General features: G+C 37.7%; 4 protein-coding genes across 23 annotated transcripts in view; 2 read left to right on the top strand and 2 right to left on the bottom strand.

Annotated features, from left to right (window-relative positions):
• Positions 1-1,610, bottom strand: part of LOC110380700 (zinc finger protein 62 homolog) — a 33,009-nt gene extending 31,399 nt beyond the window's left edge. For 3 of the 9 annotated variants that reach the window (XR_010278012.1, XM_064042967.1, XM_064042971.1), the window contains exons 1-3: positions 1,305-1,607; positions 973-1,129; positions 252-353 (exon numbers count right to left, since the gene is read on the bottom strand). Coding sequence is in view for 8 of the 9 variants with exons in the window: in XM_064042967.1 (XP_063899037.1) it covers positions 252-353; positions 973-1,129; positions 1,305-1,460 (415 nt within the window). In the remaining variant the exon portion in view is untranslated. Of the gene's footprint in view, positions 1-251; positions 354-972; positions 1,130-1,304 lie in introns of all 9 variants that reach the window. The other 6 variants (XM_064042970.1, XM_021340773.3, XM_064042969.1 and 3 more) reach the window with 3 other exon arrangements.
• Positions 1,611-3,200: 1,590 nt separating this feature from the next.
• Positions 3,201-10,624, top strand: LOC110380702 (zinc finger protein 431). The gene is made up of 5 exons (XM_021340780.3): positions 3,201-3,478; positions 5,733-5,868; positions 6,680-6,769; positions 7,255-7,422; positions 8,240-10,624. Exons 1-5 carry the CDS (start codon positions 3,350-3,352, stop codon positions 9,442-9,444), a joined length of 1,728 nt encoding a protein of 575 aa, XP_021196455.3. The 5' UTR covers positions 3,201-3,349; the 3' UTR covers positions 9,445-10,624.
• Positions 10,625-12,457: 1,833 nt separating this feature from the next.
• LOC110380695 (zinc finger protein 614) lies at positions 12,458-19,947 on the bottom strand. The gene is made up of 8 exons (XM_064042963.1): positions 19,929-19,947; positions 19,133-19,274; positions 17,653-17,791; positions 17,142-17,210; positions 16,241-16,396; positions 15,017-15,139; positions 14,073-14,240; positions 12,458-13,471 (listed from the first exon to the last, which is right to left on the bottom strand). Exons 2-8 carry the CDS (start codon positions 19,259-19,261, stop codon positions 12,468-12,470), a joined length of 1,788 nt encoding a protein of 595 aa, XP_063899033.1. The 5' UTR covers positions 19,262-19,274; positions 19,929-19,947; the 3' UTR covers positions 12,458-12,467.
• Positions 19,948-20,357: 410 nt separating this feature from the next.
• Positions 20,358-25,582, top strand: part of LOC110380693 (zinc finger protein 260) — a 41,907-nt gene continuing 36,682 nt past the window's right edge. For 8 of the 12 annotated variants that reach the window (XM_064043134.1, XM_064043131.1, XM_064043132.1 and 5 more), the window contains exons 1-3: positions 20,358-22,461; positions 23,916-24,060; positions 24,876-24,956. In XM_064043134.1, coding sequence (XP_063899204.1) covers positions 22,324-22,461; positions 23,916-24,060; positions 24,876-24,956 — 364 coding nt within the window. In that variant the 5' untranslated portion in view covers positions 20,358-22,323. The remainder of the gene's footprint in view (positions 22,462-23,915; positions 24,061-24,875; positions 24,957-25,582) is intronic. The other 4 variants (XM_064043137.1, XM_064043133.1, XM_064043128.1 and 1 more) reach the window with 3 other exon arrangements.

The following is a 25,582-nucleotide window of genomic DNA, read 5'->3' as shown; positions in this document are numbered from 1 at the left end:
AAAAATTTTTTCATCAACTATTTGTATCCAACATAATGATGGATCATTGTAAAATCATGCAAGATACCAGGCAGAATCCACTTTTAGGCATAAGCGGGTGTGCAAATAAGTTCATTATGTTATAATAAGATTCTTATAAGAGTTTCCAACCTATTTTTAGCCAAACTAACATGACTTTTAAAAAAAAATTCAAAGCTTAAAAAAAATATTAAAAAGATATTTTAGTAAAATTTTAAGTTTTTTATGTTTACCATCAGTAAAATCAATGTCGTCTTCTAAATATTCGATGTCTGCTTCCTCAATGGGGGCCTCCACTGGGTCTTCACATTTCATCTGTGCCTGGTAGATTAACACTGCAAGAAGTTAAAATATTGCTTTAATGCATTTATTTCCAACTAGCTTCCGCTTGCAGCTTCACCCGCGTGGTGTGTTGATAAAAAGGAGCCTATGTATTAATCCAAGGTATGACCTATCTACATATCACATTTCAACCAAATCAGTCCAGCCGTTTTAGCGTGAAAGAATAACAAACATACATCCATACATTCTCACGAACTTTCACATTTATAATATAAGTAGAATTATAATTGTTTATAATATCTAGTCAGTATGTAATATAATATGTTTTTAATTGGCAACTGTGAGAGCCAACTTTTTCTTTTTTTTTTTGTTGTTAATTTATACACAGAAGCTGTTAGTGTTTCTTTACTCATAAATAAATAAATATGTAGTTCACATATTTATTAACAAACTAACCAACTTCACGAAGTTTAACCAGCATCCCGTGAGAACTACTGCCATTGCCAGGAAAAAATGTAGCATATATTACTCGGAAAGACTGTAGCTTTCCAACATTAAAATAATTTTTAGAATCGGCACAGTAGTTTTTGACTTATCCATTATAAATAAATGAAAAAAAATATTTTCTCTCTATATTGGTATAGATAAGGATTTTAATGTACTAATACTTACTCTTAGGCCTAAATTCTCCTCTTCCCATCATATCAATGAATTTCTTCTCCGAGTCCAGTACTTGTTTCTTAAAATTACACGCATCTCGGAGCCTGGTGATGCAAACTTCGCAAATAAGCCGGTTAGGGCCATTTGGACCATCGTTGTGTTGAGTAATCTGGTTGAAAAACATTACTATTGAACTGTTTTGAACGCACAAAGGATCTTATAGCTACCAATAATGAGTGACACCGGCATAATATTCCGATAGGAATTTTATGATGTTTGTGGCCGATTTTAGCTTTAAAACCGGTAAATTAAGTACGATAATATAGTTTTATTCAAAAACTTACACTAATATCGAAACATTCTAGCAGCATATCAGCATAAACCTCCGTTTCATTCATCCAAGTATACTCAGTACCCAAGTCTTTGTAGCACCCTTCGGAGAGACAGCACCGGCAAAGCCCGGGGCTCTCCTTCACCACAATCTCGTCAAACTCCATCATCGTAACACTACACTGACATATCCTTAACTAAATGAGCTGAATTTTCACGTTTTCAGTGAAAATTTACATGGCGTCAAAGCCGCAGCAGAAATACGATCAATGACGACCAGCGGCCATTTTGTTTTCGAATTGTTTTGGATTTCTTTCTGCTTGTCGTAGGTGCGTTTTGTTATTCCACAGATATATAAATATATAAGAAATCAATTAATAATAACAGCTCCGAAAATGAAGGAGAAAGCCTATATAAGATTTTTTTACTAGACTAAGGGTTTTTTTTATTAAAAATAAAAAAATATTAACTAAACTTATTCTATAAAATCCGCATAAATAAGTGCCAATGCCAATCTCATCAAATACATTTAAAAAATAAAACTAAGTGTTGCCATTTATTTCTATTAATTTCCCTATTTTGATGGAAGATGATCAACATTCTAAAATAAAATTAAATTATAAATTTAAAAAAACCCCCGACCCAAAAAAAGTCCGCAATAATTATGACAAAAGGTTAAAAACGCTAAACCCTATAAAAAGCAAAAAATAACTTTTAACACTACGCAAACTAAATTTTGTCGTGTCGGGGGACCGCTCTAATTCATTACTTTAGATACGGGTTTTTTTTTTAAACGAATGTTGTAATTAGGTAGGTATCATTTGATTTATGTAAGTATTTATGAAGGTAAAAAGCGGTCCCCCGACACGTCAAAATTTAGTTTGCGTAGTGTTAAAAGTTATTTTTTGCTTTTTATAGGGTTTAGCGTTTTTAACCTTTTGTCATAATTATTGCGGACTTTTTTTGGGTCGGGGGTTTTTTTAAATTTATAATTTAATTTTATTTCATGATTTTTAAAGGAGCTCCTTAATTTTTCCTTCTTTCATTTAATTTATTCTATCTTAAGATGGGGTCGCTATATGCGATCTCGGCCAAAGGAAGCTGTTTAACATTCCTCATGACAAACTGGCTCTGGGAGAATTGCACAGATTGAGAAACAATAAAGATTAACCTTTGGACATTCTAGATTTTCAGCAAAAATATAAATCGGTTTATCCGTTTCATTCCGGCATTTCAGGCTTTCATCCGCCGCATCCCATTTCCAGCATCAGGTTCTCGTCAATCAGAAACATGAAGAGAACTCGTCAAGACAAATTCAACGAGCCCAAACTCGATGGGTTTACTAAAAGGCAGTTCAGGGTTACGTCTCCTACCTTCGTGCTCTAACAGCAGACCAGCTCAGTGGTTCCAAAAGACATAAGTGTTTCAAATTTCAGATCCCACATATACTTGCAAGTAAACTGAGCGTGTAACATTCCTATCACATCTAGCAAACGAGCTGATGACCTTGAAGACCTGAACCGATTTCCACCAAACATAGCTAAGAACACTCCCGACTGACATACCTTTTAAACAAAAAAAACCGCATTACAATCGGATCATCCGTTTGGGAGCTACGATGCCACATACACACACACACACACACACACACACACACACACAGACACGTCAAACTTATAACACCCCGTCGTTTTTGCGTCGGGGGTTAAAAAGGAAATACAAATCACTTACAACAATTGTTTTTTTTATTCACTCATTAATTTATTAAGTTGCTGCTAAGATAATAAAATCATAAATGAAATCATTAAAACTCAGAAAAGAGTGAAGTTTCTTGCCAGTTCTTCTCTATGAGACCCACTCTTTGAACGAACCGTGCAACTAACTTGACGTTTCTTTGTGGGTGTTTTTTAACAAATACATGGTAACCCTCAGCTCATAAAAAAAAAGAAATCCGTCAGAGACAGGTTTCCCGTATCGTATCCCGTTTTCATAATTTTTCGGATTTCAACAAATAATTTAGACCAAAATTGTTATTTTAAATGTCAAAAGAGACGAAATAATGGAAGTGGTCGGTATCTGCCGCTGCTGCCTGGCCCAGGGGCTGAACAAAGACTTGCATTCCAGTTATCTTTGGTTGGACAAAAAAGAAAACTATGCTGATATGTTACAACAATGCTTCAGTATTACTGTAAGTTTATATTTCTTTACATTTTTAGCGTTAATACGACCTCTAAGTAGCGTACTAATATTCAGAAACTAGGAATCCGGTATTTACAAGATAATATTAGCGAGTACCGGTTGTCTCCGCGAGACCCGAGCGTTTTTCTAAAATAACATAAATTTAAACCTCCTTATTCCAGTGGCGGCGTAGCATTGGGTGGCACCCGGGGCGGACTGCCTATTGAGCACCCCCCCACCCCCAAAAAAAAAAACCACATAATATAAGCACTGCCTAAAATTGTAAATGATTTCATTAGAAATCATTCACAATGCATGCATGTGCATTTTGCTAGGTTTAACATAAAGAACGAATGACGAACGACGAAGACCGATCACTGCAAACTTATAAGAAAACGCTAGCGAAGCGAGCGTAAATTTTGAGTTTTGGGATAGAAAAGAACCCAAACATGTTTTATAAAAACTGGTACTAAGTAAAAAAGCCGCGAGCAAAGAGAGCGCGAAATTTTTGAGTTTTGGAACAGTAAAATACCAAAAACGAGATTCAAAAGAAGCACCGTAAAGAGTTAAATACGCGAGCGGAGCGAGCGCGAAATTTTTAAGTTTTGGGACACAAAAGTACCCAAACAAGTCTGAAAAAAAAAACTAATGCAAATGAAGCCGAATTTTTTTTTTGACGCAATTAAAAATGAAAATATAGCTAAAGATATTAGGAGAAGCCATTGCTAGGTGAAAGGCGCGAGCGCAGCGAGCGCGAAATTTTTGAGTTTTGGAACACAAAAATTCTCAAACAAGTTTGAAAAAAACCAGTGAAGAGTAAAAAATTGCGAGCGCAGCGAGCGCGAAATTTTTTGAATTTTGGGACACAAAAGTCCTGCACTTCCTAAACAGCTTAGAAATCGTCAGCGTAGAGCGTCAGTTGTTTTTGCTACTTCGATGCTTTAACTTTTGTTAGATTGAGGACTCAAAGAATAAGCTCAAAATAAACCAGAAATGATGAAAAAACCGCGAGCGAAGCGAGCGGATAATTTTTTTATAACTTTGAGGAATTAATTTAAGTTGTCAGGTAAAAACAAAAATAAACAAGGAAGAGAGGGGTGACAGCCGGACTGGCACCCCTCTCAGTGCCGCCTCAGTGTTGCGCATGCACTGTTGCAGTTTTGTTTAAAATTTGAATAGCATGCAGTGACTGGTAGTGAACCTAGGCTTTACAAATTAGAATGGCACCCTCAGTGACTTGTCCCTTCTGCCCGTGCCATCCTGGTCGTGCAGATATGTGCCGACCGAGATGGCACCCCCCGAGACGTGGCACCCGGGGCGGACCGCCCCCTCCGCCCCCCCCTTACGCCGCTACTGCCTTATTCCATTATATTCTGATAAGGACGAGCCCAATAGTCATTCCAAACTGGAATATCAGGACATTCATGTAAATATTTTCATTTAGAGCAAAAGGGCTTATTACACTTGACTAAATTTTGGTAGCCTAATTAGGTTTCTAAAGGATTTGGTGAAACCTACCTTCCTAAATGCGAATAGATTTGTCTGTATACAGTGACTGAATTATTTAGACAACTGAATTTAGTCAAATGTTATAAGCCCTTAAGGTCAATAAGTTAGTAAGGAATTTTCCAAAATAGTTGCAATATTACTTAGACAACCTATTGACCTATAAGTTTCTTATTAGATCAGAAATTATTACAAGATATTTATTGGAAGAAACTTTAATTGTTATCATAATAAAGATATACATATTTCCAAAAAAAAACTATATAATTTATTTATATCTAAGTAGTACTTGTTTTCAGCGTCCTGTGGTTACTTGGGAAGAGTGTAGCTAGCCAGCAGTGAAATAATTTTCAAATTGGTTTAGTAGTTCTTTAGGGTACATACAAACAAAAAAGAATATCTTCCTATCTTACCTCATCTTCCTAGTAACAAAATACATATATATATTAATTACTAATTCTTATTACTCGGTGAAAGCCCACCAAATATTATTTTGTACATAAAATATAAGTTAAAATTTAATAAAAAAATCATCACACTTATATGTTTTAGTTACTTAGATACTTGATCTAATGACAAGTAGAACTAACAATCCTAGGGGCCTGGTAACCTGTAACACAGGTATTGCATGCCTATTTCGGGCACCAGTGTCGCACAAATTTTTGTATTCTGACGCTTAGTGCTTTCTGTAAATATGTAATTTGTGACGAGAGAATAAACATTTTTATTTATTTAATAAATTACTATAACATTTCCAGCTGACTTCAAATGGCAACAAAGCAGCCGGTATCTGTGACAACTGTATCAAGACTCTACGCACGTCGGTAACATTCAAACAGCAAGTGCTCCATGCTGACGAGGAGTTCCAGAAGTTATTACAAAATGTTGATAAAGGTTAGATAGTAATCCATACTAATATCATAATGGTGCATGTAGCTGGAGCAAGTTAACATTCGCAAGTGACAAGAGCACGCGGGTGGGTGTCTTGCTTTGGTACATGCGCAAGTCGCTGGACCCGCACGTTTTTAAAATGCATGTGCAAGCTACTTGCACTGTGTAGATGCATCCTAATGTTATAACTCGGTTTGTTTTCAAAATAAGTCGGCTGAACCGATTGATGACATACATGGAGATGTATACTAATATTATAAAGCTGAAGAGTTTGTTTGTTTGAACACGCTAATCTCAAGAACTACTGGACCGATTTGAAAAATTCTTTCAGTGTTAGATAGCCCATTTATCGAGGAAGGCTATAGGCTACTTTTTATCCGGGTTCGTGCCGTGGTTCCTACGGGATGCGGGTGAAACCGCTGACAGAAGCTAGTTTAAAATAATGGCTCATCATAAGAGCTCATCTCATGCAGAAATCGAATGAGTGCCAATCATCAATCAACACGCTTGCCCAAGGCCAATTGGCAATTTCAAACTTTAGAGTCCAGGTTTCCTCTAGATTTTTTCACTATTATGTACATTTATTTCTAAGTTTGTAAGTACTTTCTAAGTATAACTTAGACACCAATGGCTGATAAAAAGGTGAAGGAAAACATCTTGAGGAAACCTGGACTATAGTCTGAAATCACCAAGCCGCATTGAGCAAGCGTGGTGATTAATGCTCGATCCTTCTCCGTGTGAGAGGAGGCCGCAGCCCAGCAGTGGGACGATAAAAAGGCTGTAACAGATAACAGATGTACATTTATGCTTTTAGAAGACCCCAAGGTGATCAAGATTAAAATAGAGCCTGGAGGGGACAGCGGAGACGACTCTGATGATTACTATTTGGCAGACGCTGCAAGTGGTATGTTTACATTTTTTGTTAATCCTTCTAGGCCTAGTCTTTTCCCAGCTATCATCACAATACCGAAACTATACATTTAGAGTTTAGACATTCTGAACGCCATTTTATCGCAAAAATAAGCTTTATTTAAATTAAGCTGAAAAGTAGCACTTTTTGGACTCAAAATTATTTTAAACTAGCTTTTGCCCGCGACTTCGTTTGCGTGAAAAAGTGACTTGCAGATTTTTGGTTTGACCAATAGATGGCGCTATATGTCCGGAAAAAAAAATATTTTTTCATTTTTTTTGGTAATAAAAACTATCCTATGTCCTTTCTCAAGTTCCAAACTGTGTCTGTACCAAATTTCACACAAATCGGTTCAGTAGTTTAGGCGTGAAGAAAAGACAGACAGTTACTTTTACGTTTATAATATTAGTTAGGATAGCCCCCAAAACCGCCCTCCCTTCACCACTTATTGTTAAAAAGCTAAAAATTCAATTTTTCAGTTCAAAATTCGACTCCTCCAAAGGTAAAGAACGAGAAGGAGCCAGTTAAGAAGAAAGCAGAGCCGAAGCGAACTAGACAGAAGGCAGTCAAGAAATCTTCTGAAGATGAGAAGGCGTGGAAGAATGAGAAGATCAAAACTCTTGTGTCTAGGCTCGCTACTTCTATCAGTAAGTGGAAAACCTTACTCGTTATGCTATGCTAATATGCTTTCTTGCCAAAACTTCGGATCCAATTTAGATAGTACACAGTATTTAATATATTTTATTTATATTTAAAGCCTTTTTATTTCCATTTCTTTACAATAGTGTGTTAATTATTATTTGTTTTAAATTTTCATTTAAAAAATGGATCCCATATGGGTATAGGCCTCTTCCATCTTCCATTTCTCTCTATTGAGGGCAACAGTCTGCCAACTGGGCCCTGCAATCCCAGCTATGTCATCTACCCGTCGCTTTTTAGGTCTTCCAACTTTTATTTTGCCTTTTGGACCATTCCAGTTTGATTTATCCAGTATTTGATACCCTGCTTAGAAACTTTAGCAGCAGAGATCAGTCTACATTAAAACTATTTTACATACAAAAAGTATAAAAACTAGCTGTTACCTGAAGTTCCACCAGCATCCTGAAAGAACTGCTTCCCGCACTAGGATAAAATATAACTTACGGCATTCAGGATTAATGAAGCTTCCTATAATTAAAATATTTAAAAAAACTAGCTTCTGCCAGCGTTTTCACCCGCATCCCGTGGGAACTGCTTCCCGTACCGGGATATAAAGTAGCCTATAGCCTTCCTCGATAAATAGGCTATCTAACACTGAAAGAAATTTTCAAATCTGACCAGTAGTTCCTGAGATTAGCGCGTTCAAAGAAACAAACAAACTCTTCAGCTTTATAATATTAGTATAGATTTCTTAGTAGTACCAGAGGTCACTTTTATATAAAACTGTTATTATGGATATATAAAACCTTACTTCCTTTTTTTCAGAATCCTGTGACATGCCAGACATAAAAAAACCAGCAAAGAAGACTGAAGTGAAACCCAAGAAAACCAGACTAAAATTAACCATACCCTCAGCTGATTCCAAAATCAACTTACTATGGACCGGCCAGCCTCACCATGAAAAACTAAAACATAAAGAAAACTTACAAACTATACTGAAGTTCTCCAACGCTACACCGTTTACGAATAAAACATTATTAGGCTATTCCTGTGGGTATTGTGATCTAAGCTACCCGGACCCAGCTGATCTCAGACATCATACTGAAACATCCCATCAGAAAGAACGATTAAACTTCAAAGCAAATTTTGATATGAGCGAGTATAACGTCAAAGTTGATGTGACAGATCTATCCTGCTCTTTGTGCGAAGAAAAAATGGACAGCCTCGGCATTTTCAAGGAACATTTAGTGAAACAACACAGTAAAACAATCTACAATGACATTAAAGATCATATATTACAGTTTAAGCTGAAAAAAGGTGAAGTATATGACTGTGCTATGTGTCCGTCTACGTATGAGACGTTTAAAATGCTAAAACAACATATGAACAAACATTATAGTAACTATACTTGTTCTATTTGTGATACCTCGTTTGCTACAAAACGGTCACTAACCGCACACAGAACAACCCACGAAGAGGGTAGTTTTAAATGTGATCATTGTGAAAAAGTCTTCCCGAGCCGTACTAAGAAGCATTATCATGAAAAAATGAAGCATTTAGGAGCGAGAAATATTTCAAACTGTCCATATTGCAACGTCCCGTTCCGCAGCTACTACCAACGGAATCAACATTTAGTGAAAGTGCATAACAATGAGGCTCAATATAAGTGTAATGTGTGTAATAAGGCCTATATACTAAAGAGTTTGTTAATGTATCATATAAAAAAAAGTCATTTGATGGAACGGAACTGTCAGTGTACGGAATGTGGGTATCGGTTCTTCAGTAAGAAAGCTTTAAAAGCACATATGGTTAAGCATACGGGTGAAAGAATATACTCGTGTGAAGTTTGCCAAAAGTCCTACGCTAGGAAGTATACTTTGAGAGAGCATATGCGGATTCATAATAATGATAGACGTTTCAAGTGTGAAGTTTGTAATATGACGTTTGTACAGAAATGTAGCTTGAAAAGTCATTTGTTGTCCAACCACGGGATAAGTGTGGCTGCTTCTGAAATTATACAAAAAACTTAGTTGTTATTTTTATATTGATCAGAATTAAAATCCGTTTCCAATATTTTATCTATCTCTTTATTTGATTACTACAGATAGAATTTTGATATGATGATGGTCCTCCTAGCTGATTATCGGCTACGGCGGCTGTCCTCATATAAGGAGATCAGCCAGCTGCGCAGGACATATTATAGTGCACAAGCATTTGCTTGGACACAGGTATACTCACTATTCCTTCACTCTCATAGCGGGATGGGACGGCAATCCGACACCACCGGAGAGAGTTCAGACGCAGGACCGACATTAACGTGCTCTTCGTTGCACGGGTGTATCAATCACCAACTTCCAGGCTGCGGGTTGCTTTGTAAAAGTTTCTAAAGCGATTTTCAGCAGCCGCGCTTGCGACAGCTAGACCAACGAGGCAGCTAAGAGAGCTAACCGAGATAGAATTTACACATAATCCTTATACAAATGTATATTAAATTCCTATCTCTAGTAAAATCAATAGATGGATAAAATATTGGGAACGGTCTTCAGTAATTTTACTGGTAATTAAATTAAAAATGTAAATGTATAGTATAGTGTAAATATTGTTGTTTAACTTTTTTATGTCACAGTTTAAATATCTGTTTCAAATTATTTGTTATCATGGAGAACAAAATGACTATCGAAGTTGTTATAACGCAAAATCTCTTAAGAAAATATCGCGACAATATGCTGGTGTTCGGGGGAACAGGAACTTTACTATTGATTATACGTTATCGGCACGGATATTGAGCTCTCGGCGGAAGAGTGGGGATCGCTTTGCGCACTGGTACACATAAGGCAATAAACCAATAAATCGCTTCTGCACAGGTGAAGGTCAGGGCTCAATATCCGTGCCGATAACATATAACTTAAAAGCATTTTTATTGTAAACCAACTACCGCCCGCGTCCCGAGAAAACTGCTTCCCGTAGCCGGATGGTGACAAAACTATCCTATGTCCTTCTCCCGGGTCTAAGCTACCTCCCCTCTAATTTTCAGCTTAATCGCCAGTCGTTCACGCGAGATGGCGTGACGAAGGGATATAGGGATTAATTTTTAACCGACTTCCCAAAAAGGAGGAGAATTATGTATATAGATACCTATGTGAAACATTTTTTATTGTATAAGCACTGTGATATTTATTTAAATGCAATTACAACTTTGTTTATTGTCATTATTGTTGTTTTATTTTTTATTTGTCTTAAGAACTGCATTAAAAATTGTTTGCATTACAATTTATAAGCTAGGTACTAGCTGTTTTCCCGCGGTTTCACCCGCGTCCCGTGGCAACTACTGCCCGTACCGGGAGTCCGGGATAAAATATAGCCTATGTTATTTGGGACTCCAACTCACCGTAAATGTGTTAAAAATACACTTTACAGTTATTATTTCTGTATATTTGTTATGATAAAGTTATTTTATAGTTGTATCTATGTATAAATGTTCTTGTAAATTGTACATAAACACGTTGATAAACATATGCCTATTTTATTTATTTACCTTTACTTACCAAGTTTTTTAAGCCCAAAAACTCTGAAAAATTGATAACTTTTCCCGTTAGAACATCATCTGTCTAGCCTTTTCCCCGACCAACCATGTTGGTGTCGGCTTCCAGTCTAACCGGATGCAGCTAAGTACCAGTGTGCCACAAGGAGCTACTGCCTTTCGACTTCAACTCAATACCCTTAGGTAAGACTGGTTGTCCCATTAACTGGCTTCTGACTGCCCGTAACGATTGCCAAGGATGTTCAATGACAGCCGGGACCTACAGGTTATCGTGCCCCCTGAAGTCATTCGTGTCCAAGATATAGATACTTAGAAAGTACATAGGTACCTACCTAGAAAAGTTGCATTGGTAGTTGCCTCACTAGGAATCGAACCCACACTCATACTTGAAAAGATGGTTCTTTACCCACCACTAGGCCACCACGACACTAAAGAAACTCTTGGCTGATATTATCTACAAAATAATAAAAATTGAGGCGAAAATAAAACAAAACAATTATAATAACTTAAGTATTTATTTAAAACATTTCAATATTCCTAGATATAATTAACAAAATAAATTATCAACCTGCAGACATTATTGCCGTTTAAACAATAAAGCTTTTTCTTGGAAGAACAAATTAATTTAAAATAATATTCTTATAACAACTATGAAATTAATTAATAGTTAGGTATTACATATTTACATCATTGACTAAGTAAAATAATGTAATTTACAAGTGAAACGTATTAATTTTCATTGCATTCATTTATTGTATCCATCTGTAAAAATGTTTAAAAAAAGTATATTTTATATATGACAGATGTTTTATCTCACGAAAGCGGTTGAGCCATGCTCGTGTGAGTAAATGTACATGCACATTGTCTTTGTATGTGTAAGCTCGAGAGCGCTCAGTAGTGGTCGATTCGCCGAGTCTTGCAAACACAATATACATACCGAAATTGACGAAAATTAGAAGAAATTTATCTTAATGGATTGTTCGAAAGAGTTACCGTAGTCCTGGCACACAAATACAGTCGTATCCGATGTCCTACAGAAAGAAATACAGAAAGAAAGTGGCCCAAAAATCGAACCCTGTGGAACACCACAAGACATTTCTCGTGGCTAAGGAGTTTGTTCTATAATGATATGCAAAACTTAACCAGAGGTACAGACATCACTCAACTTACCACAACTTAATTACGTAGTATTCATTTTTGACATGTTTATTTCATAAAGGCTGTCATCGGTACTTGGTCGTACTATAAACGCGCTCACTTGCGAAATAGTAAACGTCATTATCTGGAAAAATGAATGAACGTGCTATATTCTAATCATGTCATGTAGCATACGACTCTTTACTTCTGCCAAGTTATAATTACGTATCGAGCGCGTAAACTTACAAAACTCGGAATAAGCACTCAGAAGTCATCTCAAGACTGTTCATCTTTAATTAAGTGCGGACTCAAATGGAGTACCTATACTTAATATATTTTTTTACCAATATATCATTAAGAGCTCACTAGTTTTCGCTACGGACTAATTTCCGACCTAGTATTCTCATACTCAGCTAACGTCATACTATGATTAGACAACATATGACTTTTCAGACTACATTTCTGAACGAAAGCCAACGCACAAATCCCACATTTGAACCTCCTATCATTATTGTGAATTCTCATATGTTCCCTCAAAGTTTTCTTTCTGGCGTAGGCTTTAGTACAAACGGTACATTTGAAGACTCGTTCCCCGTTATGTTTGACCATGTGTTCATCCAAAGATTGCTTGATAAAAAACCCTTGACCACATTCCGAACAAATATGATTCCTCTCCATTAAATGTACTTTCTTAATATGAGAAGTTAATTTAGACTTTAAAATAAAAGATTTAACACAAATATTACATTTGTATGTAGCCGCTGCTGTGTTATGTTCAACGGCCATGTGTCTGTTTCTCCTATAATAACTAGTAAACGACTGATCACAATGTGGACAGTTTGTAGTGTACCTAGCACCAGAATTATGTGTGTATTTCTCATGACACAACTTCCTAACTCGGGTTGTAAAAACTTTATCACAGAACGAACAGTTAAAATTGCCAATTTCATGGGTCCGTTGATGACCTTTTAACTTATGCTTATTTATAAAGCCTAGATCACATATTTCACAAATATAGTTCCTGTAATGTCCATTCATGTGTTGTAACAGCATTTTGAACGTTTCATAAGTTGAATTGCAGAGAGCACAGTTTAGAATCTCACCGTCCGTCAGCTTGAACTCTAAAATATAATCATTGACATCGGTGTACAATTTTTTATCATGTTCTTTAATTAAGTGGTCTTTTAGATTAGCTATAGTGTTGATATTTGCTTGGCATAGGTTGCAGGTTAAGTCTGTAATGTCCATCTTGATAGACAGATTGTTCTTGTCCATCCTCATGTTGTCTATGAGGCTGTCAGATTTATGCTCTTCCTGTAAATGTGTTCGTAAATGAGGTAGGTCTTTGTAGGTCGTTTTGCAGTAGGCACATAGGATTCCTGGAAAGAAAATATATTTTAGTAAGTACCTAGGTATGTTTGATAGCTACAGTTTTTGCCCAAGTCAACCTATCAAGTTATCATCTGCCTAGCCTTTTCTCAACTAAGTTGGGGTCCCAATATCCCTTGTTAAGACTGATTGTCAGACTTACTGGCTTCTGACTACCCGTGACGACTGTCAAAGATGTTCAAATGACAGTCGAGACCTACAGTTTAACGTGCCATCCAAAATACAGTCATTGATGTCTAAAATATGCTAAGGAAGTACATACAAACTTAGAAAAGTCGCATTCGTACTTGCCTGACCTGGAATTGAACACACTCATACTTGAGAGATTGGTTCTTTATTTATTAGGCCACCATGACTTTTTAATCTATACTAATATTATAAAGCTGAAGAGTTTGTTTGTTTGAACGCGCTAATCTCAGGAACTAATGGTCCGATTTGAAAAATTCTTTCAGTGTTAGATAGCCCATTTATCGAGGAAGGCTATAGGCTATTTTTTATCCCTGTACGGGAAGTAGTTCCCACGGGATGCGGGTGAAACCGCTGGCAGAAGCTAGTAAATTATAAAATAAACAGAAAATAATGTATACATACCAGCTATAGTCTTAGTTCCAAAAGGCGTGCAGTTAGAATACTTCAGCAGCGCTTCTACATTAGCGCGGTACTTCTTGGCGTCCGACACGCCGCTGTGACGCGGACTCGCTAGCAACCGGGACTGCCCGACATGGAGAGATAACTTTATGCGGGACTTTGGGTTTAGGTCTGGAAAGTTCAAAATCAAAAATCATTTATTCGAACTTTGCTGCAAAACAGCAATTTTTGCCTGCCTCTGCCAAATGCAAAAAAAATGTTTGCAAAAACGGTTAAATTACAAACTTAGATCAGAAATAATTTTGTAAAATTTTTCAAAAACTGTTAAATCAAGCGAGTTGAAAATAATTTAATTTAATAAGACGCCTTCCTCTTATTTTATGCTGTGCCCATCGGGGTCCATGATTGTAACTTTCATCTTATATTTTCCACCTAATGTACATTATGGAATGCAAAAATCAGTGTTCTGGTAAGAAAAAATATTTCGCGACCCCCGACCCTTCGCTTTTTTTATCTATATACTAGCTGATCCCGCGAACTTCGAATCGTTTAAACCTTCCCTGGACCTCAACAAACATTTTAAAACCAAGAAAAGCCAAATCGGTCCGGCCATTCTGGAGTTTTAGTAGGACTAACGAACAGCAAACCCGCTTTCCGTTGTCACGACATAACATGAAAACGGCTTGACCGATTTGGCTGAAAATTAGAGGGGAGGTAACTTAGACCTGGGAGAATAGGATTTTTTAGGATAGTTTTTGTTTCGGCTACGGGATGCGGGTGAAACCGCGGGCGAAAGCTATTTTATATAATAAATTATCTTACTTAACTAATAAATAAATATTAATCATCTTTATTGTTTTTTCTCGACTCCTGGCTCCGCGACCCACAGGTTGAAAAACACTGCAATAAACGACATGATATGATATGGCAATTTTTTTTCAACTTACCGTTCAGTCCATTGTCGAGCAGCAGGCGTTTCTTATTCTTCCGCTTTATTCCGAACATTTCCGCTAACTTCTTGTTGTCATCATCGTTAAAGCCGAAGTCGTCTGCGACTTCCTCTTTCAGCTCTGTGAAGAAAGACTTTTTATTGGAAGTCGGTAAAAAACCAATGAAAAAGAAGAAAATATCATGAAAATCGGTGGCGTAATTTAAGCGTAGGTACTAAGGGACTCGGAAAAAACGACTTCGTTTTATGCTATGGAGTGAAGAGCGGCCGTCATTGAACATCCTTGGCAGTCGTTACGGGTAGTCAGAAGCCAGTAAGTCTGACACCATTCTTACCAAGGGGGATTGGGTTGCCCGGGTATAGTAATCGGCACGAATCTTGAGCGCTGACCTTCACCTGCGCAGAAGTAATTTATAGGGTCCCTTTTGTGGTATGAAGTGAGGCGCAGGTGCGGGCTAAAGCGGTGATTGGCCCGCAGTGCATCGCGTCATAGCCGTCACTCGGGATTGGTTCTTTGCTAATAAATCACTTCTGCGCAGATGTAGGTCAGAGCTCAAGATTCGTGCTGATCACTATAACTGGGTTGAGGAGTACGATCGCGTACAATACGTAGGGCAGTCGCTCCTTGTAAAGCACTGGTACTCAGCTGCATCCGGTTAGACTGACATCCGACCCCAACATAGTTGGGAAAAGGCTCGGAGGATGATGATGAGATGAGTGAAGAGCCGCCGTGGCCTCAGTTTCCTTGGACTTCATTATAATGTCGGTACACCTTTTCACACACGGTCGGTGAGCCCTATAGTAAGTTATTAATTAACTTGTGTTATGGGTGCTAACACAACTGATAAACTACATTATAGCTACATATATACATACTAGCTTCTGAGAGCGGTTTCACCTGCATCCCGTGGGAACTACTTCCCGTACCAGGATAAAAAGTAGCCTATAGCCTTCCTCGATAAATGGGCTATCTAACACTGAAAGAAATTTTCAAATCGGACCAGTAGTTCCTGAGATTAGCGCGTTCAAACAAACAAACAAACAAACTCTTCAGCTTTATAATATTACTATAGATTTATAAATACATATTGTAACACCCAGACCACGGCCAACAAGCGTGCTCATCACACAAATGTCGAGCCGGGAATCGAACCTGGGACCTCAGGTTCGGCAGTCCGGCATGGTGACCATTGCGCCATCGAGGTCATCAAATATGACTTACCGTTCCGTCCGTTGTCAAGCAGCAGTCGTTTCTTACTCCGGCGCCTGTCGGAGGTCCTCTTGACTGTGACGTCAGTAAAGCCGAACATTTCAGCCAACTTCTTATCATCATCGTCATCTTTCAGCTCGAAGCCGTCGGAGGCTTCCTCTTTCAGTTCTGTGGACAAGGACTTTATTCAATAGAAGTAAAGTTATCGGCACGAATCTTGAGCTCTGACCTACACCTGCGCAGAAGTAATTTTTGGGTCTTTGTGGTATGATGTGAGGCGCGGGGGCGGGCTAAAGCGGTGATTGGCCCGCAGTGCATCGCGTCATAGCCGTCACTCGGGATTGGTTCTTTGCTAAGAAATCACTTTTTCGCAGATGTAGGTCAGAGCTCAAGATTCGTGCCGTTAACTATACCTTTAAAAAGAGTCGTTGTGGCCTAGTGAGTAAAGAGCCAACCTCTCTAGAATGAGGGCGTGGGTCAGGCAAGTACCAATGCAACTTTTCTAAGTTTGTATGTACTTTCTAAGTATATCTTAGACACCAATGACTGTGTTTCGGATGGCAAGATAAACTGTAGGTCCCGGCTGTCATTGAACATCCTTGGCAGTCGATCGGGTAGTGAGAAGCCGGTAAGTCTGACAAACAGTCTTACCTAGGGTCTGGTAACTGGGTTGAGGAGGTCAGATAAGCAGTTGCTGTATATAAAACACTGGTACTCAGCTGCATCCCTTTAGCTCGGAAGCCGAACCAACACTTTTGGGAAAAGGCTAGGCAAATAATTTGAAATAAACTTTTATGTTTATCCCATATAAACAGGTTTTCATCCTCCGAGCCTTTTTCCCAATCATGTTGGGGTCGGCTTCCAGTCTAACCGGATTCAGCTGAGTACCAGTTTTATTAACTAAAAATCTTACCGAGAAAATATATGTCATTGTCATCATCCAAATCTAAGTATTCTTCCTTCACCTTTGGACTTGTTTCATCTGAAAAGACAAAATCAAAGTCATATTTTTTTATTTCGAATAGGCAGATAAAAGCTTGTTTCGAAACGTCAAACTAGTTACATTTATTTTTTACTTTGTATCAAAATAGAGAATAGTGAAAGAGTTTTTTATACTGCTTCAGTAGTTTTGGAGCCTTTAAAGTTCTCTGTACTTTAAAATATAATTTTCATTATAACTAGCCGTTTTCCCAGGGTTCTCCTGTCCTGCATCGCTTGGGAACTACTGCCCGTACCGGGATAGATTGCGGCTTAAGTTACTAGGGAGAGTATAACTTTCCAACAATGAAAGAATTTTTAAAATCAGCAAAGTAGCTTTTGAGTTTATCCATTACCAACAAACAAAAATGCAATTTTTTCCTCCTTATAATATTAATATAGATAAAATAAGAACTTGATAGTAAGAAAGACACAAATATTCATACCTTTAACAGTAAAACCTTTTAATTGAGTCATAAACTGTTTCTGGCACTGTTGGACTTGTAGTTTGAAGTCACTGGCATCCCGCAGCCGAGTCACACAAATCTCACATATGCCCATCTCGTTTTCTTCTGCGCATGGCATCTGAAATAAGGTACAGACTATCAAGTTTTGTTCTTTTTTTTAACGTTTATTCAAGTTAGGCTGATATATAAGCATTTTTTGAACATCAAAAACAAAAGACAGCCCCCAAAACGCCCGCCCAACACCACTTCCTATGTGTTTTGCTAGGAAGAAGAAGTGGTGCAACTAACTCCCCAACATGCAACATGCCTGTCTATGACAGTGGTTCTTAACCTTTTAGGCATGAGGGACCATTTTAACTAAAGTTTGTCTTGCCGGGGACCACCAAATCGGTTTACCTAAATTGAGAGTTCTTTGATAAAGAATACAAGCATACTTTATAATTAGCACTCATTTCTTTATTATTTAGCAAAAAAACTAAAAACAACATTGGTACATAGCTGCATCTGGTAAGACTGGAAGCCGACCCAAAAATAGTTGGTAAAAGGCTCTATTAAAATAAATAATAGATGATGAATTGTTATTATTGTATAGACATTACTTTTTTAAAATTATTTCTTCCATATCACCTTTTATTGGTATTCATTGATTTTCAAGTAAAATCAATTTGGCCACAAATTGACAAAAAACCTGAAATATCAATGACTAGCCGTTTTCCAGCGGTTTCACCAGCGTCCCGTGGGAACTACTGCCCGTACCGGGAGAAAATATAGCCTATGTTACCGCAGATAATGAAGCATTCCAATGGCGAAAGAATATTTAAAATCGGTCCAGTAGTTTTTGAGCCTATTCATTACAACCAAACAAACAAAGTTTTCCTCTTTATAATATTAGTATAGACATAAAGCGCACAGTTCCTTTCAAAATTGCAAATATGATAAAATAGATTTATCAGATACCTATTTTCATTGATTCAGTTTAGGCCTTGATATAATTAAAGATATATGAGATAGTCATAATATGGGGAATTACTTTCAAAAGGTACCTACTTATCTCTGTGTGTGGGTTTACCCAAGATGTTTTTCTTATTATACACATTATAGTTCTTTAGTAAAGATTTTTGAAAATAAAGTATTCTTTTGATGCCTTACTTTGATTTATAAAATGAAATTGCAATAGGAATTTTTACAATACAAATTAATACATCTCTTATTCTAGCTCCCCCATGGGCCCGCTGGAAGAGATTCCTTATGAAACAAGCTGTTCCTATGTACTATGTGTTCTATTTTTTCTTCTTGTCTGTATTCTGTGTGTGTACATAAACTATTAAACTATAAAAAGCCAAAGTATTTAAATAACATTTCAAGGTAGGTCAGGCTTGTCTATAAATTATCAATAGCACTTGGGTTGGTCTCTGGTAGCTTGCAATAGCGAAAAGGTTGGTCTTAAAGGAGTTTTTACCTGAATTTCAAAGCATTCCTTAAGCATATCAGCATAAACTTCTGACTTTCCCACCATTGAATACTGAGTCTTCAAGCCTCTGTCAGGAGGCCGCAATAGGCAGCAGCGGCACAGGTCACCGTAGGGCATCGCGTTAGTCTCACTAAACACGTTTTTTAGTAATTATAACTAAAGGCCGGTTTACACTTTGCGAAGTGTGAAGTGATAAGTGTTAAGCGTTAACTTTACGCGATAAGTCTCAAGTGTTAAGTAGTCTTTTCCATCTCCGTTTACACAGTGTTTAGGAAGAAGCTCATAGTAGTACTGTGCGTTGTGCATAGTGTCTCTAGAAATGGAAGATGGACAAATAATTAAGGAGATTGTATCTGTTGTGGTATCTGATATAGAAAATGAACTCAATTTTGAAATCGGGAATTCCCATCGCTTCACTCAGTTTCAATAGGGCCGCATCTCTCAACTGTTTGTTTTTAAATTCTGCGCACTTAACATTGTATAGGCATTCAAACTTTATGTATTCTTGTACGAATTTTAAAGTATGTTGTTCCGTCCACTTCATTTTCGCTTTGAACTTGACACTGCGCACTTAACACACACGTATTTACACACTGATTAGTACAGGCAAATTGCGAGAGAGGGTAGTAGAAAAGTTGAGAGGGGGTAGTCACTTAACAACAAAAATAGACCTTGATTCTATTCACTCGCACTAATCAATAAGCACTAATCGCACGTATCACTTAACACTAATCACTTTACGCTTCCGTTCACACCTTGATTACTAAACACCTGCACTAATCACCTGCAGTGTTAACTTAACAAAGTGTAAACCGGGCATAATATACAATACAATTAATAATTATTTTTATCTACAAGTACATACAACCCACAGAACGGACTGTTGATTAATGACAGACTGCGTTCCAGAGCTAATGCACTGTATTAAAGTTTTGTATTCTTTGTGTGTGTCCTATTTACTCCTATGCTTTGTTGCTATATCCGTCTTTTTTACATGTTGAGGAGCGAGGCTCATGATTTTAAAATTAAGTTTGGAACGCAAAATGACAGCTGTTATGTCAAATTGTTTTTCTTTTTTTTCCTTCGTGTTTTTTGGCATTTATCGTAAAAAAAATGGCCTCTGGTTTAAAATAACTTGTATAAAATAAATATATTTTTAAACAAAAAAATAATTTAAACACTAACTGTATTTTTTAAGTGTTTTTATTTTTATAATATTTACATAATATTTACATTAATTTTAAAAATTAAAAATAAACTTATATATACAACTTAAAACTAATACATAGCATCAAAAAATTGCTCCTCATCGCTGTCACCGGGTAATGTACCCAGAAGGCTGGCAGCATTGCCACGTTGGATGGCAATGCTCAACCTCTGTGCGAAATAAAAGCCAGCCCTTGGGTCACGAGAAGTGTCAACAAGGCGCTTAGAAATTTCCTTCGCAAGCGCGTGAGCACTCGGACCCCACGGCCCGAGAGTTTCAACCCCAAACGGCTCAAACATGTAATTCCCGATAAGGCTACTATATTTGCGCCGTTTGAGGTCCTCTGCTTGTGAAGCGGCGGAGCCGACACAACACGCAGTTCTAGGAAGATGGGATGGCGCAAGAGTGTCGACGCAGGTCGCGTCCCACACTAAAGTCCTACCCATCTTCCACGGAAATAGCGACATGCCGTCTGGTCTCTTGCCATCGTCGCGTGCCAAACCATTTGGTTCAAGTACGGCTGGCACGCCGACGGCAACAAGAGCCCGACGGATCACGTCGTTGATATTCGCATGTCGTGGTATGCGGCCCGCACTCCGACTGCACGACAGGCCGTGGTGACCGAGGCTGTTGACAGCTTCCCCGCAGTGGCAGCGGTGAGGAGTGCAGCACGAAGCACCCAGACGCAGGCAGACAGCGAGTCTGAAAGTGGTGTCGTCAAACATGGTGCCTATGTTTGCCGACGGAAATGCGTGAAGCCAAAGACCTGACTCCCATTCACCCACAGCCAGTAGGCGTGCTCGCTCCGCAGAAGTAATTGACGTATCAATGAGATTTTTCCGTATTACTCTGCAGAGCGGCTCATCCCACTGTCTCTGGGAGGATGGGTTGGCGGGTAGATCGGTATTCGGGCATGTGACTTTCCAGGCATTAATAGCCTCCGCCAGGCATGGCACCTCAAAATTGATCAGTGTAATAGGTAGGATTTTCCTGATCAATTTGTCAGTGCCATGGACGGAGGATATAAATGCCGGTAAACTAATACTGGAAATTTTGCGGACGCCAAGCCCTCCCATACGGATGGGAAGTGTAGCTTGAGACCAAGCTTTGTCATCCAAGGCCACATTTAAAATTGATGAAAGTGTGTGTCGAATTATTTTATCAATTTGATCCAAAAGGTTGATGTGCTTCCATAAATGAGAAGCACGCAAGATGTAGGTTAATTTGGGGCCAAAGCAGCAGTATCGTAGGATGGTGATGGCTGAATGTATATTAATTTTGAATAACCTTTCCGAAATATCATTGAAATTTTGAATTTTGTTCTCAATAAAATCCGAAAATGACTCTTCTAGTACTGGTGACCCCAGGAGGCAAAGAGAACTTTTGTCTATTATTTTTATGCCATCGGCTACTGCGTTAAAATTTTGGAGTGTCGTCTGTCTGTCGGTTGTGTCAGATATAAATAGTTCGCATTTGGAAATGTTTAGGTCAAGGCCAATGTTATGGAGTTTGTCTCTTAGAAAAATGAAATCATTAAGTACGGTATCTCTGTTGCCTCCCAGGGTCCCATCGTCGAGATACCAGACGTTAAATTCAGAATTTAGTTGCCGAATTATTGGGTTAATTGCCAAACTAAAGATCACAGGCCCGAGGGGATCACCTTGTTGACAGCCAACAGCGGATTCTAATAGGTTGTCCCGATAAAGTAATTTGGTTGGATGTCTATAGCACTGCCACTAACTGTTATATATTATAAGAACATTTGTGATAATTTTGTAGCTCATTAGCTCAACAATTTTACATGCTGTTTGCTTTCTTTCACCTTTGCCTGTAACCCATTTCCAAACGAAATCGGATTGACAAAAAAACTTTAGAAAATGGCGGATCTTCGAAGTCGTAGCGTCCTATAGCTTTTTTCCAAATAAATGTAAGATTTTTATGTGTAAATGATAGAAAAGTGACGATAAACAATATGGAGACTTCAGTGAATAATGGCATGTGTCGGTGTTGTGCGTCGGAGGGTGCGTTCAAAGACGTTAAAACCACATATCATTGGATGGGCGAAGAAGAGATATATTCCGACATGTTGAGAGATTGTTTCGACATAAACGTAAGTTACAGGCTTTTGTAAACTTAGAAAAGATATCCAAACACTTCAGCTCACATATTTTTGCAGTATCTGATATTCAAAGTTCATCTAAAAATCACGTATCACTATATAAACTGCGATTCTTATTTACTTTGTCCGGTTGCTATAGAAAAGGAGTATGGCAGCCAATAATTAGGTTTTTGCGGCCAATAAACAGTACTTCATGCGTATCTTTCGTAAAAATCGTGTTGTCAACGACTTAATATAGTTAGTAACCTAATTCTTGGTAAAATAGACCAAATCAGTAAAAGAAAGGGTATCTTTTGTCTTATTGCCATTGAAGACTTGACTGCACATATTTTTTTTAATGGTTTATCGCCTCTGTTAATAGGCAATAAATACACCTTGTAATTAATATCTATCTTATTTGACCTTATTGAACAAAGAATCAAGTACACTACTAATCTACATATACTAACTAATATAATAAAGAGGGTAATTCTTTTGTTTGTTTATCCTCTTAAGGCTACCAAACTACTTAACCTATTTGAAAAAATCCTTCACTGCTGGAAAGCTATACCCTTCCGAAGTAAAATAGGCTATATTTTATCCCAATACAAGCAGCAGTTTCTATGGGACATGGGTAAAACTAGAAAAACAGCTGGTTCTTAAATAACTTAATTTATCATTTTCAAAACAAAACAACTCTTTGAAAAAAAAATTGTCATCATCTCCTAAGCATTTTCCACAACTATTATGTCTGCTTGCAGTCTAACCGGATGCAGTTGAGTAACAGTGTTTTACAAGGAGTGATTACCTATATGATCTCTTCAACCCAGTTTTTATTTATTTTTATTTATTTATCACAAAATACAACTATCATTACAGGAGAACCTAATGCAATAGTGTATTGACAATTTTACAGATACTTAATCTAAACTACTCTACACACTTAAAATTAAACATTAATTATATTAGAGCAGGTACAGTACACTACTCTTGTGAATTCATTCAGAGTACAATTAAATATATCAATTTTTCCCGATTCCGACATCGCATTGAGCGTTCGCAGTGCACGCGTCAGGGGCGCGCGCTGTAGGAGGTTGGTGCGCGCGCGCGGCACCGCCAGCAGCGCCGGTCGCCGCCGCCGCGTGCCTTAGTTACCCGATAAGACTGGTTGTCAGACTTACTGGCTTCTGACTACCCCTAACAACTACCAAGGATGTTAAATGACAGCCTGGACCTATAGTTTAAAGTGCTCTCTGAAATACAGTCATTGTTGTCTAAGATATACTTAGAAAGTACACACAAACTTTGCGTTTGTACTTGCTTGATCTAGAATCAAACCCACACCCTCATACTTGACAGATTTACAATTACAATCACAGTTTACAATTTTCCTAATAATACATGGCCAACAAACCAAACACTCTCGTTAAAACATTTCTACAGATAAAAAATCTATTTATCAACAGTTAGAAGTATCCGAACAAGGCCAAGATGGAGGCATATGCGAGGTCTGCATCACGCAGCTACGGAACGCCATCAACTTCAAGAAGCAGGTGCTGCACACTGAAGAGCAGTTCAAGATACATCTGCAGAACAAGACTATGTTTAGACGTAAGTTAAACTAATGTTATTATTGATAATATGAAATTAACCCTAGCACTCTGAGATTTTAACACACGGCACCGCGCACCGCCGCAGTAGGCGGTGAAGCGGATCTCATGTCGCATTGACCTGTTTTAAATCCGTTGATGCCTTACACACGTACACCGCCTGACCGCGCGTTCGAGCGGTGCTGTTTTGTTCGAGCGCCACCGCCCTCCGTGGCGGTGCGCAGTACCAGTTCAGATTATCCCCAATGTAATTTAAAAGGGTTACTACATTTTAATTTGTATGAAAATTGAAAGATATTTGTGTAAGCTTTCATTAGTATCAAACCCAATTTTTTTCTAAATTGGTGTAAGCATGTTGCCTCTACAGTGTAGGCAAAAATTATAATAAGGACCACTTTTACTATTCTATACCAATTTTATAATATTATTTCTTGATTAGCCATATGTACTACACTATGGAATCTTACTGAATTTAGTGTATAACATTTAAACACCGATACTGATTACATCAATTCAAGATGTGAAAAAACTACAATATTATAGCTTATTCATTAGAATAAAGTTTACTTTGAAGTCTGATTGAATGCTTTCTCTGTGTGGGATTTGCCCAGCAGATGATAATAAGGTTTAATGATGATGGTCAAAATAACATGAAGCCTACTTTTCATCTGCGTACAACCTTCAGGACATAGGTACAACCACAGGAAACAAAAATATTCTATCTAATACATAATACAATACATATAATGTTGATAAACATCTTCTCTATAATAACCTGAAAATGACCTGTAATAACATACATTTTTGCTTACACAGCTAATATAGTGAAAGTTGAACTGCAAGCCGGGGAAGAATCCGATGACCTGGGTTCAGGGGACGACGCATTCTCAGGCCCTGGTAAGTTATAACTACACTTCTATATTAATAACTAAATTTATAGTTTCAAAAATACTTGTAAAACACGCAAAAATCATTAAAAGACTTCTGTAAAAGTCCAAACACAGCTATGATAATCGTATCATAGCTGTGTTTGGACTTTTACATGATGGAACATCGGTTCCATCATGAAGTTCCAGTTCATATCTTCACTCTCCATCATCAGATCAGTTTAGCAGTACCATATTATTGTATTGTCATCAGAGTTGCATACAGCTGACAATTTTTATGACGCCACGATCCTTGGAAGATGGTTAAATCCATTACCTTACCTTAGATTCCATTACTCGCTCTAGCAAACAAACAGTAGCAAATTGCGAGAGAGCTTTTCTAAAATGTCGGAGCCAATTGTTTTCGTCAAGTACCTTTGCTATCGCCAAGAGCGAAAACGGCATCGGAATAACCAATTTCAAGATAGCCCCTCCTCTTCATCGATTTTTGTTTCTTCATCAAAAAAAATATTGTATATTATGTTGATTTAATTTAACAATTAATTATTATTTATTTGCTTTTAGTGTCATCAAACATGTATGTTATAGCCAGACTCCCTCGTGTTTCGGAAGGCACGTTAAATTGCGGGGCTCCTT

This window comes from Helicoverpa armigera, chromosome 30, assembly GCF_030705265.1.
Source record: "Helicoverpa armigera isolate CAAS_96S chromosome 30, ASM3070526v1, whole genome shotgun sequence".
Lineage (NCBI taxonomy): Eukaryota > Metazoa > Arthropoda > Insecta > Lepidoptera > Noctuidae > Helicoverpa > Helicoverpa armigera.
Note: the sequence above shows the minus strand (reverse complement) of the source record. Positions and strands in the feature narration are given on the sequence as shown.